The sequence below is a fragment of the Ictalurus punctatus genome, unplaced genomic scaffold, assembly GCF_001660625.3.
Source record: "Ictalurus punctatus breed USDA103 unplaced genomic scaffold, Coco_2.0 Super-Scaffold_100046, whole genome shotgun sequence".
Taxonomy (NCBI): Eukaryota; Metazoa; Chordata; class Actinopteri; order Siluriformes; family Ictaluridae; genus Ictalurus; species Ictalurus punctatus.
The window spans coordinates 3,962,668-3,979,675 of NW_026521087.1; the positions used below are offsets into that span (position 1 = coordinate 3,962,668).

Genomic DNA, 17,008 nt, shown 5'->3' on the forward strand with positions numbered 1-17,008 from the left:
ACATTTTTGAAGTAATTCAGTTACAGATTAGCAGAAAGCGCACAGCAAATTCTGCTCAATTGGCATTTTGGTTCCTGAGAAACAGCTATTTGAACTTAACGCTGACCCTTATAAACATGAACAGCACGCCCCAGGTAGCCAATTTGAGCGAGATTGCATTGGATACTAGGAGGTCCATCCCTGAACTTTCTATTCAAGTTTTGTGGCAATAACCTAATGGGAAACTTTTCAATTATCTGATATCTGATTGGCCAATGACAGGCATGTTTTTTTTCAGTAATTAAGTCATCATGAGAATCTATTATAGATTAGCACATACGGTATATCTACCATATCAAATTTCAGCTTGATCAGACATACAGTTCCTCATAAACAGCTATCTGATCTTAGCTCTGCTCCATTTGTATGACCAAATTTGGCACATAGCAAAAAATGCTAAACTAACTTTTGCCAACTAGTGCTAGGATGTTTGGCCTAGCTTCAGAAATTTGGTGACAGTCCTCATTAATTAATTTTTGGTGTGATGCTCAATAATTATCAAAAACATGTTGACATTTGTAAACAGCAACATCTCACTTTCCTGGGTAATGGGAGGAAGTACTACAACCCCAATTCCAAAAAAGTTGGGACGTTGTGAAAAATGTAAATAAAAACAGAATGCAATGATTTGCAATCTCATAAACCCATATGTTATTCACGGTAGAACATAAAAAACAAATCAAATGTGTAAACTGAGGAAATGTAGCATTTAAAGGAAAAAAATAGGTAACTTTGAATTTATGGGTGAAACACGTCTCAAAATAATTTGGACGGGGCAACAGAAGGCTGGAACAGTAAGTGTTACTAAAAAGAAACAGCTGGAGGAACATTGTGCTACTAATTATGTTAACTGGCAACAGGTCAGTAACATGATTGGGTATAAAAAGAGTATCTTAGAGAGGCAGAGTCTTTCAGAAGTAAAGATGGGCCTCTGTACACCAATCTGCGAAAAACTACATCTGCAATTTGTGGAACAATTTCAGAATAATGCTCCTCGATGTAAAATTGTGAAGGCTATGAATATCTCATCATCTACAGCACATCATATCATGAAAAAATTCAGAGAATCTGGAGAAATCTGTGGCCCGAGTCTCTTTCCATAAATCTTAAATAAACACCTCCTTATAGATAGCTTCACCATATCAATGACTAAAAGTTTTTATTAAAGTAGTATAGCACAAATCTGTTTATTATTAGACTTTGATTATGTGGAATGTTTGCCAGAGAAGTCTCTGTGAATGATTTGCTATCATAGAAAGGATAACTTATTACAATGAGCACATTAATATAAACCTGAGATATGAATTGCAACCTTCAGACCTTCTGACCTATCAGATTCCAGAGTGCAACAGCAGTGTGATATAATTTGTATTAAATACACTAAAATGTCTATTTATAGTTCCATGAAATTTGCAGAAAATCGGTTTACTGTTACTTATTTATTAATTCATTGATTAATTTCTTTTACCTGAGTGATATTACAGTCAAGAATTTTGTCATTCTGACTTACAGGTGGCAGAAATATATCTGAAACAACAAGAAGAAGAAGCGGAAGAAGAAGAAGAAGTGTTCAAAGAACAAAAAGAAAGAAAAAACATCAAATGTGTGAGGTTTGGGTTTAGCACTTGAAAATGCTAGCTAACTGATGTTATAGGTTTATTAATTAGAAGTACTAGAAGTTTTTTAGTTTGTTTGTTTGGGAAATGTATCCATGAAAAATTATTACCACAGGGTTTGTACAAGGTGCTTGAATTTGGCATTTGGAAATTTAAGTACTGGAAAACCTTGAAAATAGCCAATTTTTTTTTATGTTAAAAAAGTGGTTAAAAAGTGCTTGAATGATAAAACGTCAATAAATAAAAAATAACAATCACTTTAAAGGGTTTATTTGCAAAAGAACACGAATACAATCCTTTCACTCAAAATATGACTCCCCGCTGCACCCCTCCTCCTCCTGCCGTTCACTCATTCATTTTAACAGGGACAGCTTCGGTCCACTTCTCAGACCCCTTTAGCAACTTTTTTTTTTTTTTTTTAAAGCATCTAGCGACATATCTAGCGACTTTTTGGACAACCCTTAGCTACTTTCCATAGAAGATAATGGCCAGTACTGCACGGCGAGTGCGAGGTCCTGCTTTCAGAAACAGAAAAAATGTCCAGAATGTCTCTGAAACACTTCAGCCTATGATTAGCCATGGATTCCTGGGAGGACACTGTAGCAGTCTCTGAGGATTTCTTCTCATCACTCCACTGTAAAAACAAACAAACAAAACAAACAAACAAAAAAAAACAACAACAAACCACTAAATGCTAGCTTCATCTTCTTTTAATTTGATTGTCAGTGCTCAACTCAAACCAACAGCAGAATTATTAATAATATCAAGAATGATTGTGTCTAAAATCAACCACTGATTATATCCCACTTGTTTGTTTCTAGATAGTATGATTTATTTAGCCAAATCTAAACTCACTTCTCCATTTGTGTAACTGGATACTCAGGATAATAAAATTTCACTCTCGTTTCCATCCACCCCCATTTTCTACATCTATCATACAGGAACCTTGAGCCTATCCCAGAGATCATAGGGCACAGGACAGGGTACACACTGGACAGGGTACCAGTCCATCGCAAGGCACACTCACATACACATTCACACACCCATTCATACACTACAGACACTTTGGACATGCCAATCAGCCTACCATGCATGTCTTTGGACAGGGGGAGCAGCACAGGGAGAACACGCAAACTACGCACACACAGGGTTGTGGTGGGAATCAAACCCCCAACCCTGGAGGTGGGAGGCAAACGTGCTTAGCACTAAGCCACCGTGCGCCCCACTCTGGTCTCTTTAATAAAAATGTGACACACAGAATAGCACAATGTGCTATCAAATAAATAGTGGGTGACTGTTTTCTTTATAGTGTATATGCACTGTAAATGACTTCTTATTTAAAAACATAAATGTAACTGACATGCTGCTTTATTAAATCATAGCAACTTGAGCACCTGCCTAGCCCTACTCTGAATATGAGGAACTTTCCTACACAACTATTGACATAACTAATGGTCTGCACTTATATAGTGCTTTTTAACCTGAGCAGTGTTTCCCATTCACCCATTCTCACACCAATGGTAGCAGAGCTGCCATGCAAGGTGCTAACTTGACATCAGGAGCAACTTGGGGTTCAGTGTCTTGCCCAAGGACACTTCGAGTCATGTGGGCCAGGAATCGAACCTCCAACCCTACGATTAGACAACCTGCTCTACCACCTGAGCACAGCCACCAACTAGATAACTAGATGTTTAAGTCAGCTTATCCCATTCCTACATTTTCTTGTTACATATAGATTAAGTCTCTTAAGTGTTTCCTACATGTATATATTTTTTTAATTTGCATATGTCTACCAATATGTAAGCCAATGCATATGTTTTACACTACTAATACAAAATGTCCCAGTGAGGCCTTCTACACCCATCAAAATATTGCCATCTCACTGTTTGACAGAATAAAATATAGCAATGATGCTTTAGAATTAGATAAATGAAGTTTCTGCAAAATATGAATTGAACTATTCATTTAGAATTCAAAAAGTACATTAATGACTTTTGTAATGACTATTGTGTATCCCATGTAGCACACTAACCCTAATGTGCATGACCGCATGTACTATGTTGCAATAATAATAATGATAAAATTTATTATTATTATCACCAAATAATCACTTCACTGGACAGGAGTGTGATGTAACGACACAGGACAGTTAGCAGGAAGTAAGCGCAGGAGTGCCGTCTTTATTGATAAACAAACTAACAGAACACAAGAAACGCGGTCTATGCTGAACAGGACTAGCTGGATCAACCATGGAACTACAGTCTAGGCATTACTCGAAAACAGAACATGGAACTGAGACCGCTAGCATGCTACACGCATTCTAACACAGTGCTAAAGCTATACTCCTTAAACACTACTAACGTTACAAACTATAATACTGCGCGAAGTGCGCAGCCGCACGAGGGGTTTAAATAACCAACATAATTATCTAAAGCATAGACACCTGGAGAAATAAAGACACACCCTCGAACATAAGCCAATACCTGGACAGGAAGTAAATCAAAACAAACGAGCCGCGCGTGTCCATCTGTCAGAGTCTCGTGCACGCGCGCTCTGCAGCAGTCTTTGCGCTTCGACGCCGCAGCGCCATCCACCGACGGAAGCGTAACAGATGTAAAAACAGACTTAAAAACATTGAGTCATTTAATACAGATCAAATGTTTTCTATTATATAAGCAGCGTGTGTGTGTTCTGTTTCATTTTCTTTTCAGGGATAAACATACTGGAGGATTTTTTTGTTGATCTGGCACAAAATTAAAAGGAACTAAATTACATTAAAAAGGGGGAAACTTTGGGTACCAAGGTTATAAGTTATAAACTAGGGAACACTGAGAGAGAGAGAGAGAGAGAGAGAGAGAGAGAGAGAGAGAGAGAATCGGCATGTGGTCTGCGCCTCTGTAGCACCGCTGTTCTACAGTAAGTGCTGAGGGGGAGACCTGAATGTCGGGCTGCCAGATAGCTTCATTTCAACTATAACTATTAACTGGATGGGGTGGGGTTAATATTTGACTAGTGCATAAATTACACCTAATACGTCTAGGTCACCAGTTACTATTAGCTGTAATTTAATCAAAAAAGAGAACCTAGTATGTTCATTAGAAACCAACCAAAATTACTCCAATAGTGAGACATGTAAAAGTCCCTGAGGTTACAAAGGAACCCAGGTAACTTCTAAGCAAACAAAGGCCTCTCTCACATTGGCTAATGTTAATGTTCATGAGTTCACCATCAGGAGAACACTGAACAACAATGGAGTGAATTACAGTGTTACAAGGAGAAAACCACTGCTCTCCAAAAAGAACATCGCGGTCCATCTGCAGTTTGTTAATGATTACGTGGAAAAGTCTTTTGGAAAAATGTTTTGTGTGGAAAAATATAACCTTTTGGTTTAAATAAGAAGTGTTATGTTTGGAGAAAGCAAACACTACATTCCAGCATAAGAACCTTACTTATAAGAACCTTTCAATAATGGATGGAACAATGAATTCTGAATTATAACAGTGAATTCTAAAGGAAAGTTTCAGGACATCTGTCTGTGAACTGAATCTCAAGAGAAAGTGGGTCATGCAGCAGGCCAACAACCCTAAGCACAAAAAGCACATAAGGGTCTACCAAAGGATGGTTAAAAGAGAATAAAATTCATGTTTCAGAATTTCCCAAGTCAATGTCCTGACCTTAATCCAATAGAAATGTTGTGGAAGGACCTCAAGCAAGCAGTTCATGTCAGGAAAATCACCAGCATTCAAGGGCTGAAGCTGTTCTGTACTGAGAAACGAGCTAAAATTCTTACAAGCCGATGTGCAGGACTGATCAACAGTAAAAACAGGGAAAATGTTTAGTTTCGGTTATTTCTGACCAAGGGGTTCACACCATATGCTGAAAGCAAAGGTTCACATAGGATCACATAATAGAAAGAAAACATTCTACACACCGTTATACCACCAGCAGCAGTCTGGACTGTTGACACAAGGCAGGTTCATGCTGCTGATGCCAATGTCTGACCCTATCATCTACATGTCACAACAGAAATCAAGATTCATCAAATCAGGCAATGTTTTTCCATGCTTCAACTGTCCAGTTCCAGTGAGTCCACACCCACTCTAGCCTCAGGTTCCTGTTCTTGGCTCACAGACAGGAGTGGAACCTAATATGGTTGTAGCTTATCCACCTCATTTGGTTAGACATATTGTATGTTGCAAGAGGGTTTTCTGCTCTCCACACTTGTAAAGAATTATCATTACCATAGCCTTTCTGTCAGCTCGAACCAGTCTGTCCATTCTCCTCTGTCCTCTCTCATCAACAAGGTGTTTGTTTTTCTCCACCATTCTGTGTAAACTCAAGAGATTGCTGTCTGTGAAAATCCCAGATCAGCCTCTAAAATTCTCAAACCAGCTCGTCTGGCACCAACATTCATACCATCATCACAGAGATCACTGAGATTCTGATGTTTGCTGTGAACATTAACTGAAGCTTACTGAAATACTTACCTGTATCTGCATGATTTTATGCATTGCGCAGCTGCCACACGAATTAGTTAAGTTCTTTTTCAAACACATCCTGCAGAAGCAAATAAGATCGGCACTCCAGCTGCTTTGAGTAGCCTAATGCAAAATGTATTCAAAATACTATTTTTCCTAAAACAGATCATTAAGAACTCCAAAACACCTGAAAGTGGATTCAAGGCACTGTATACAGTGTTACCACCACTGAAATCACCGTTTAATTACATATGCTTCAACAGTTAAAATATATCATAAATAAATAAATACATTATTATTATTATTATTATTATTATTAATAATAATAATAATAATAATAATAATAATAATAATAATAATAATAATATGTGTAATTTATGTAATTTATATAGCTCCTTACTCATAACCAGTGTCGCTTTACAACTACAATGTTTCAACAAAACATGGAACATGCGGTAGACTAGATTTGAGAAAAAATATGATTTATAGTTTACAAAGAAATATTAAATTTCTCATCAAAACACGATTTCACTGCTTATGCTAAGCTTAATTTACACAAGTTTCTAATTACAAGATTGAATTATATAAAGTGAGCATGATCAATTCATGTAGTATTAATGTAAACCCATTACATTATGAAATCTTGGGGGATGTTGGCACTGACAGGTAATGTAATTTACCTGTAATTTATAGTATTTAAATTAACATGATTCAAAGGTGTGTGATAGAATAGCACAGTGTTTTAATAAATTCAATGCTAATGAATATTAGGTGCTATTATTAATTAATATTATCCTGGTGTCTAATATTTTTTGAGAACAGATTCATATTGAAATACAATGAATCTGCACATTTTAACAGTTCAGATGGAGAAGTTATTAATGTTTTGTCACAGTAATGATTCTGTGTCTCATTGCCAAAAATGAAAACCTCTTAACTCTGAAAGTCAATTAAACAATGTTTGAAGGAGAATCTATAATAAATGCATCATCAGATGACTAAAGGGAATGCTGGATGATCCGTCACATCAGTTTTAGCCTGACATTTTTGCTTTTGCGTCACACATTTGTACAACAGTTTTTATGAATCAGACATTGATTCATAAATCAATTATCTCACTGGATAAAACCTATACCTATATTATATATGTATATATTTATGTATGTATAAAATGTAAATGGAAGCTTTTTGCTTCATGTTTTTTTAAACTTTGCTGTAGACTGTCGTTTGAGTCAAACTTATTTGCATTTGAAGAACACAAAGTGCATTTGCCTTTTAAATAAACTAAATAACCATTTAGTGATACACCAAGTGGACAGGTCAGAGTTTAAAGGGTCAAAGAAATGACTTTCTGATCTATGTCGAAGAAGGTAAGAAATTCTGATTTCAAGTATCAAACAGATTTCAAGTATTTAAAAAAAATCTCATTTTACAGTACACTATGATTGATTTAATATCACTTGTAAATTGTCATCATTTAAAAAGACAATACCTTTTATAGATTAAAAACACAACCTATCAAATGTTCCTATAATGTATATATATTTTTGCGCAGGGATATGCATTTTTTCACTGCAGTCGATTCGGACCCATCAGCAAGGTAAGAATACAGTATAGTAGAACACAGAAACACACACACACACACACACACACACACACACACACACACACACACACACACACACACACTCACAAATGTCTGAGACCACATTGAAAATCTGGATTTTTTTCTCTTACATTTTGAAATAAATAGGTTTTAGAATTTATTAATATTTAAAACAAAGAAAGTAAATGTTTAATATATGGATATTTGTATATTTTTTTAATTCTGCAATTGTAAACATTAAGAAACTCTGAATCTCTTGTAAATATTTTAAAGATTCTCCTTTTTTTAAATTTTATTTATTTATTTATTTATTTATTTATTTTTACTGAAGTTGTAGTCAATAATACAATTTCGAATGAAAATGTTAAAATTAAATAATAAAAAAATGCAAAATAGAAACATTTTCCACTAGTGCTCTCAGACTTTTGGCCCCGACTGTGTGTGTGTGTGTGTGTGTGTGTGTGTGTGCGTGCGTGCGTGTGCGTGTGTCTGTGTCTGTGTGTACGTAAACAAACTATTAATGAAAATAAAATTTTGTGTAAGATAAATGAATGAATAAATATGTTCTCTTCTCCCCTCCAGTCGATGTGGCCTTAGGAGGAATAGCAGTACAATCTTCTTTACATTAAGAATTATCCTGCTTACTTTGCTATCGACGACAACAGAGCGTCTAACATGAATTTCAACTCGTGTGATTACGGCTGCTCCTAACGCCATACAGACTTCATATGAATCCATAATGAACTTTTTCACACTAACTGTTGTTACCCAGATGAGGACGGGTTCCTTCTGAGTCGGGTTCCTCTCGTTTCTTCCTCTTAAAACATCTTAGGGAGTTTTTCCTTGCCACCGTCGACACTCAGTGGCTTGCTCAGTTGGGATAAATTCACTCCTTTAATATCTGTACACCATGTTGATATTTCTGTAAAGCTGCTTTGAGACAATGTCTATTGTAAAAAGCGCTATACAAATAAAATTGAATTGAATTGAACTTATGTTTATATCCAAAATGCTACACTGTGTGTAAGGAGCAGGGGAAACTGGTGCAAGCTGTTCAAAAGGTTTAGTTTAATTTAAGTTTGTCGTTATATGCTGTATCTGCGCGCTTGCAGTGTAAATTCTGTCGGAAGTGACATGTTAGTAACGAGGACACGTTGCTGGTCACGCGCGGTGTAGACGCGCTGATACAGAGTGTAGCGCGAGTAAGATCTGTAATGTCTAATTCAAACATTATGATCAAAAGTAAAATCATGTCTAAGGACAGTGAGGAACAGAAACCACAAGGTGCAGTGAAAGTGAGTTTTTATTATTAATTTAGGACTATATATATATATATATAGTATTTATGCATTATTATTTTTTTTTATAGATGCACAAAAAGCACCGAATTAAACTATAGTCCTAAATTAATAATATATATTCTGGTGTGTGTGTGTGTGTGTGTGTGTGTGTGTGTGTGTGTGTGTGTGTGTGTGTGTGTGTGTGTGTTGGGTTCTTTTCTGTTTTGTACAAACAGTTGTGTAAAGTTTTACTGTGAAGTTTATATTTGTTACACTCAGTTTGTGGACTTTATATTAAATAAACAAAAACAAATGGTACTGAAAGTTCGCTCCACCCCATACGATTAATCAAAAAAATAATTGGCCAACTAATAGTAATAATATTAATAATAATAATAATAATAACAATAATAATAATAATTATAATGCTGTTAAACAGTTCAGAAGCTCCGTCTATTGTCCTTGATACGTGAAAACTAGACAATGCACAGTAATAACACTGATGAGCTGCGTTATTATTATTATTATTATTATTATTATTATTATTATTATTATTATTATTATTAATAAGCTCATAGCAACACTGATGAAATACACATACAGTACAAAAAAACCACACACACAAATAGAGAATGTGTTTAGCATTTTGTTTTTACATCTGCACATAATTTAGTCTGCACATCGTTTAGCAGCTGTTTTAGAATTAAAAATGTCATGTATAAGTCTACATAATGAGTCTTTATTGGTCACATATGCAGTAGAGCACAGTGAAATTGTTTTCTTCACATACCCCAACATGTCAGGAAGCTGGGGTCAGAGCACAGGGTCATGATATGGTGACCTGACCTTCTGATCAGTAAACCAGAGCCTTAACCACTAAGCCACCTCTGCCCCAGTGGTGAGAGAAACATGAATGTTCATAGCATCTATTACTTCTTACCCCACTATTTGCCAAATAATACAAATATAGACTTCTAAACACCGCCATTAAAAGCTTAATAGGAGAATACTGCAATTTTTGGGAAATTGCCGTTCCCGAGTTTGGCGACACGAGGGCAGTCATGTTCCATCCAGCACAACACACGACGCCTAAAACAGAAGGTAGGTTGTAGGTATTTTACTATTACTACTACTACTTCTAATAATGACCTCAATCGAAGTAATTAAATACGTAATGAAAATTGTTGTCTATATAGCTGACCTCATTTTTCTACACAGTGAGTTAAAGGCACACAACTATCAGAATCCCAGTTCATAATTGTGTTTGATTGGCCAAGTAGAATAAAGTGTGCGAGGAGTCCGACTCTTTTTGAGCTTATTGGACATTACGCATTGCTGTAATTATCTCATTGGCACTACTTAATTGCTCATAGTTTATTTGACGAATGCAACTGCTGCGACATATTTTGCCAATCTTAAGCTCAGCCGTCATTCTGGAGGCGCAGTTTTGGTTGATGCATGACATTTAGGTTCAAACACAGTGTGTACATCGACTGTAACACAGATAGTGAAAATGGAAATGTGAAAAGAGAAGGCCAGTGATTAGAGAGAGAGAGAGAGAGAGAGAGAGAGAGAGAGAGAGAGAGAGAGAATGGGGAAGAAGAAGAAGTTAGCAGGTGAAAAGCAGTGCCTAGTGTTTGTTTTAGAAAAAGAGAGCTATTGTGTGACCGTTGGCGTTAGGCCCGCCTCCTCGCCTGTTCTCAACTAGGTCCTGTCGAGTGTGGATAAATAGGTGGGCGCTGCGCGAGAAGTTTTATTGAGTGACTTGACTTCGGGAGCAGCATCATGTCTGGCAGAGGCAAGGGTGGTAATTAATACTCTCTTTTTGCAAGTGGTACCCTCGTTCGTAATTTGAAACTAAAGACTTTAAAGACAACAACAACATCAACAACAAAAACACCTTTAACGAGGTGATAATTATCGCCACCCGGGGTTCGGTATGTCACCCCGTGTGGCCTCCTCGCCGTCGGCGGCACTGGGTCAGACTACGTTACAGTGGAGAAGGAGAAGCGCCAGACAGGTCTGAAGTCGGAGTAAACCTTTTAAGTAGTCAATGGATATCGACTACAGATGTGTACTCTTTTATTGCAATGCCTAACAGAAAAGAGTATGAAATATGTTTTACCAAAGAACAGGCACTTCAAACATTTTCTCAAATTTTTAATAATAATACAGGAAGTGAATTCTGGAAAAACTGGGAGATGACTACATCAGCTCCCCAAGACGTAAAGAGCATTGTAGTAAAGTTTTGGACTGGGAGAATCGCTGACTCGGATGTAGAACAATACCTCTTAAGGTTTGGTGAGATACTGAACCCTGTTGACAAGCCACTGGACCAGTTCGGGATATGGTATGGAGTCAGGAGATATAAAATAAAACTCAAGAAAAACCCCGACGGAAGTATATTGCAGATACCAAATTCCATTTCCATGGGACCATACAATGGAACGATTACATACCCCGGCCAAACAAAGCGATGTTTTATATGTAACGATTCCGACCATCAGGCAAAGGACTGTGAGAAAACAAAGTGCTGGAAATGCGGAAGCTTTGGCCACAAAGGAAAGAGTTGTAGAAATACACAAGTATGTAATTTATGTAATGAAACTGGGCATATATATTTTCAATGCCCAAATTCTTACAGCTATAAACTAAGAATGCCGAAAAATCAAAAAGACATTGACCAGAATGCAACACAAAGCGCACATAACACAGAGACCAAAACAAACGATAAAGAGGATAACAACTGGGAAGAAAATAAACTACACACAAGTGAGGACGACTCGACATCTGGGAGTGACTCAAGCAGCACCGATACCAGCGACAGCGAGGACTCTGAGAGCAGCGCCGAATCTCACAGCGTGTCACAGCGCGGTCCGATCAGAACTCAAATTCCCAAGATGCATCGCTCACTTCTCAGGCACGCATGCGCTCACCATCCCCGGAGTTCTGATCAGACACACCTGGCACCAATCACACACACACACTCAGTAGTACTTAGGAAGAACATCCACCCGGGATCTGCGCGAAGTATACGCTCTGTAACTTAGTTTGCTGCCTTACCAAGCTCTTCTAGTTCATTGTTTCTCGTCTCGACTACGTTATCTGATATCCCCATTTGGATTGTTCGCCCGATCGCTCGACCCTTGCTTACTCTACGACTACGCTTCCGGAACTTCCCGACTCTACTCGGTTCACTCGCCTCCCGCGCCTGCTTCCGTACCATCTCAAGGTTCGTGACAACAGGATACTGTTGGTAAAATTCGGCTTTTTAAAAAGCTTAAAATGCTCCCGTGTGTTGGTTTCTATACCATTGTATGCGGTGATTTTAATACAATCACAGATGATAATGATAAAATTTCTTCCAAAATATGTAAAATTAGGAGAGAAGGTGGTGTCCTTAAATCTATAATGAATGAACAGCATTTCACCGACATATTTAGGACATTATATCCAGAGAAAGTGGACTTTACAAGGTTTGATAAAACATGTAAAACTAGAATTGACAGGATATATATTAATAATAATTTTGAGGCAAAATTTTATACAACAAAACTCTTGGTTGAGTCGGACCACTTGACAGTTATATGCGGCATTAGATTTAAAAATGAAGAAACTATTGGAAATTAAACACACAAATTTTGAAAAGTCCTTTATTGATTATAGAATTAAAAGAAGAAATTAATAGGATTAAAACTTTAGATATCCTCACTACCAATTATTGTGATTTGTGGGAAGTTTTTAAGATCCAGATTAAAAAAATTTCTTAAATACAAATGTCTGTTTTAATAAAGAAAAAAATGAGAAGTACAATACAATTATGACACAATATATAAACCTAAAACTAAAAAATCCAAGAGATGAAAGTGAGGAAAACAACTTAAAGGATTTGAAAAAAGAGATAGAAACTTTTAAATAGTGAGTTTTTACTGAACATTCAAGTCCGAGCAGGAATAATTTCCGATGAACTTCTAAATCAAACAAAAGCAATTTCACTATTTAATGAAAGGAAAGAAGCCCAATATATCGAAGCCATTAAAACAGATAATGGAACTATAGTGAAAAATCCTAAAGACGTCAGAGATGCTGTTCGGATCCTTTGTTCAAACATGTATGACTCAATTGAAATAGATAATAAACTTCTAAAAACCTTTTTGAATGTAAAAAATAGTGTTGACCCACCTTCCAAGAGCTCAGGTGAGGAAATAAAAGAGGCTGAGGTTGTTGATGCCATTAAACAATTAAATTTAAAAAAGTCTCCAGGGAAAGATGGTCTCCCGTCTGATTTTTATCATGCATGCGCCATAGATTTGGCTAAATTATTAACGCAAGCCTTCAATGATGGGATCGCTAGAGGTTACATGCATGACTCGTTCTATGAAGGCGTTTTATCCTTGTTGTATAAAAAGGGTGAAATGAGTGATATCAACAACTGGAGACATCTCACCCTAATGAATGTCGATTATAAGATTTTTGCAAAGACCATTATGAACAGGATGAGTGACTATTTGGATGTAATAATAGCTAAACAACAAACATGTGCAATAAAGGGAAGATTTATGTGGGACAACTTGAACACATTAAGAGAACTAGTTTTTGATAAAAATGGTGACAGTTTTTACATTGTGGCTTTGGACCAAAGAAAAGCATTTGACTACATCTCAAGAGACTATTTGTGGGAGATTTTAAAACTGTATCAATTCCCTGAAAATTTCATGAACATGATTAAATGCCTTTATGTTAAATCGACGGTTGAAGTAAATGTTAACGGTTCTTTGACTGAACCATTTGAAGTTATGCGGGGTGTAAAGCAAGGGTGCCCTCTGAGTGCAGCCCTATATATTTTATCTATAAACGCACTTGTACAAAAAATCCAAGATGATCATAGACTTAAAGGTCTTCAAATAGGAAAGAACAGAGTCGTGATCTCTGCTTATGCTGATGACATAACTGTATTTGTGAAATCTAAACAAGAACTAGACATCATCTTTGAATATTTTAGCGAGTATGAGCAAGTCTCTGGAGCCTCCTTAAATAAAGCTAAAACGGAATGTGTCTGGATTGGAAATGGAAAAAAAACAAATTTCCCATAGATGTCCCAGAAGTTCAGCAATTAAAGGTTTTAGGTATATATATAGATAATAATGGCTGTGTCGACCATAACTGGTCAAAAAAAGAAGAAATAATACAAGATGAAATTGATAAATGGAAATCATGTAATCTAAGTTATAAAACTAGAATAAATATTATTAAAACTTTTCTATTATCAAAAATACTGTTTTTATCATGCATCTTACCTCCGACAGAAGTTTGGGTAAAAAGACTTCATAAAATATGCTGTAATTTCATATGGGATACGACTCGTGAGGTTACAAAACGTGAGCTCCTTTTTAAGAGAAGGGAACTGGGAGGCCTTGGGGCTGTCGATATATCCCTAAAAACTAAAATAGCAGTGTGCAAAATCATCGCGAGTGGTATTGCCAGGCAAACCGAATGGATAGGGAACATCTCTAACTGTAAATCTAAAAAAGGTCCATCGAGGAAAGGAATTCCGTATTATAAACTGATGTTTTCCGACTTCACTAACAAATTTAAAGATCTAAACATCGATTGGGTGAAAGACTCGAGCAAAGAAATATATCTTTTAATTGTTGATCGAGTTTATAGTAACCCTGTGGCTTTCAGAAATTTGGAGGAAGACCAAAACAAAGACTGTCTCCAAAATTTACAGAATAAAATCCTATCTGAACACCTGAGAGATACAACTTGGTTAGTCGCTGTAAGAAGGCTCCCAGTAAGAGCGGTTGTAAAATGGAGCTGTTTTGTAAAAAGGAGTAAATGCCCGATGGGATAAATTAAAAACCATTGGTCTTAATATAGAAATAAATATGAACTCAATTTTCTATGGCATTTTTAAAGAAAATTGTAGCAAGACTCAGCATGACTTCATTTGGTTCATAATATGTTTGACTAAATCTAAACTCTGGAAAACAAGGTCCAGAATGACTATAAATCAAACGTTTATATCCAGTGATGTTGTATTCAAGGACATTCAAAAAGAGCTAAGAAGACTAAAAAGCAGCACATCTTGGTTTAAAGACTCTTCAGTGTGGGACTCTATTTGCGTGTAATTGTACATTGACTATGTAAGTTTTTTTTTTTTTTTTTTTTCTCCCTTTCTTTCTGAATATGACTTGTGTAAGATTGTGAATTTTGTATAATTTCAATAAAACTCATTAAATTTATATATATATATATATTATATAATGTGTGGGCGTAAGATTTGCCTCACTGGTTTGCACTCATCAAATTTCTGTCTTGATGCTGTGGATTTTCTGCTGGAATTAATTTGTGAATGCAGTGTATTTAGGACAGTGAGTTTAGGTGTAGATTTGTTTCCACCTCTCCCAGGTGACAGTGAGAGCACAGCTGCTGGTCTCTATGCAACCATGTCTGTCTGCAGTCTCTCTCTCTCACACACACACACACACACACACACACACACACACACACACACACACACACACACACACACACACACACACACACACAGACACACACGCTGGAATTCGCCAGCAGGTTTGTAATTGGTTTTTCTGCCACAGCAATCTTAGCCAATAAGAAAGTGACTGTTTTGATGTTAGAGCTTAAAAACCAGCGTTTGTCAGCACCATTTATTCTGTTTTTCTATCCGTCAAGTGCAGAGCTCGACGCTATGGCAAGAACAATGCAGACTGCCCGTAAGGCCACCGGTGGCAAGGCGCCAAGGAAGCAGCTCGCCACTAAGGCTGCCTGCAAGAGTGCGCCGGCTACCGGCGGCGTGAAGAAGCCTCACCGTTACAGGCCCGGCACCGTGGCTCTGAGGGAGATCCGCCGTTATCAGAAGTCTACTGAGCTGCTCATCCGCAAGCTGCCCTTCCAGCGCCTGGTGAGAGAAATCGCTCAGGACTTCAAGACCGAGTTGCGTTTCCAGAGCGCAGCCATCGGGGCCCTACAGGAGGCGAGCGAGGCATACCTGATCGGTCTGTTCGAGGACACCAACCTGTGCTCTATCCTCGCCAAGAAAGTGGCCATCATGCCCAAGGATATTCAGCTGGCCCGCCTTATTCGCAGAGAACGCGCTTAAATGACAACTCCGTCTAATAAACACAAAGACCAGCTCATTGTCTCAGAAAAAATATCTTCGTTCTTTGGCTGTTTAAATATTTATAATGTGGTAAAGGGAGCAGAAATGTATAAATAATATATGTATAGATATGGATGATTTATATTTCCATAAACATTATACATGGGTTTCTAAATGTCCATGTTATGTATATTGTATAATGTGTGTGTCTGTGTATCCATATTCACTTGCCTTTCTTTTCTGTTTAGAAATTGAGTTATTTACTATCTCCATGTCAAGTGCTGAGGATATGTTATTTAAAAAAGCTATACTATTACTATTATTAGGAAGTTGGGGTCAGAGCACAGGGTCAGACATGATTTGATGCCCCTGGAGCAGAGGGTTAAGGGCCTTGCTCAAGGCTTCAACGGTGGAAGTGCTGGGGCTTGGACCATTGACGTTCTAATCAGTAATCCAGCGCCTTAACCCTTGAGCCCCCACTGCCCACCGTGTATTATATTTTTTATGTCAAAATAATACAATAAACTGTGATAACGCTGATGAGCTCTGTCTGTGTAAAATACCCAAAACCTAACCTCTGTTTTAGGCAGGGTGTGTTGTTCTGGATGCAGCATGACTGCCATCCTGTGGCCAAACACGGGAATGGCAATTACCCAGAAGCAATTTTCTGTTATTAAGCTTTTAATAATGGTGCTTATATGTTTATAATATTTAGCCAAGAGTGGAGTAAGAAATATTAGATTATATTAACATTAATATCTCTCTCCTTTTCGATAATTATTGATGAAGTACATATTTCATTCAGGGGGCACAGTGGAAAGTGCTTAGCATGTTCACCTCACACCTACAGGGCTGTTGGTTTG

At 37.1% G+C, this 17,008-nt stretch overlaps 1 protein-coding gene across 2 annotated transcripts; it reads left to right on the forward strand.

The window, feature by feature from the left end:
* Positions 1-11,987: 11,987 nt before the first annotated feature.
* Positions 11,988-16,685, forward strand: LOC128628622 (histone H3.3A). Of its 2 annotated transcripts, none has more exons than XM_053678770.1 (2): positions 11,988-12,251; positions 15,719-16,685. In XM_053678770.1, the coding sequence occupies exon 2, from the start codon at positions 15,735-15,737 to the stop codon at positions 16,143-16,145; it is 411 nt and encodes a 136-aa protein (XP_053534745.1). In that variant the 5' UTR covers positions 11,988-12,251; positions 15,719-15,734; the 3' UTR covers positions 16,146-16,685. The 2 variants fall into 2 exon arrangements, with proteins under 2 accessions (XP_053534745.1, XP_053534744.1); XM_053678769.1 differs by having other exon boundaries at positions 11,990-12,251; positions 15,724-16,685.
* Positions 16,686-17,008: the final 323 nt, after the last annotated feature.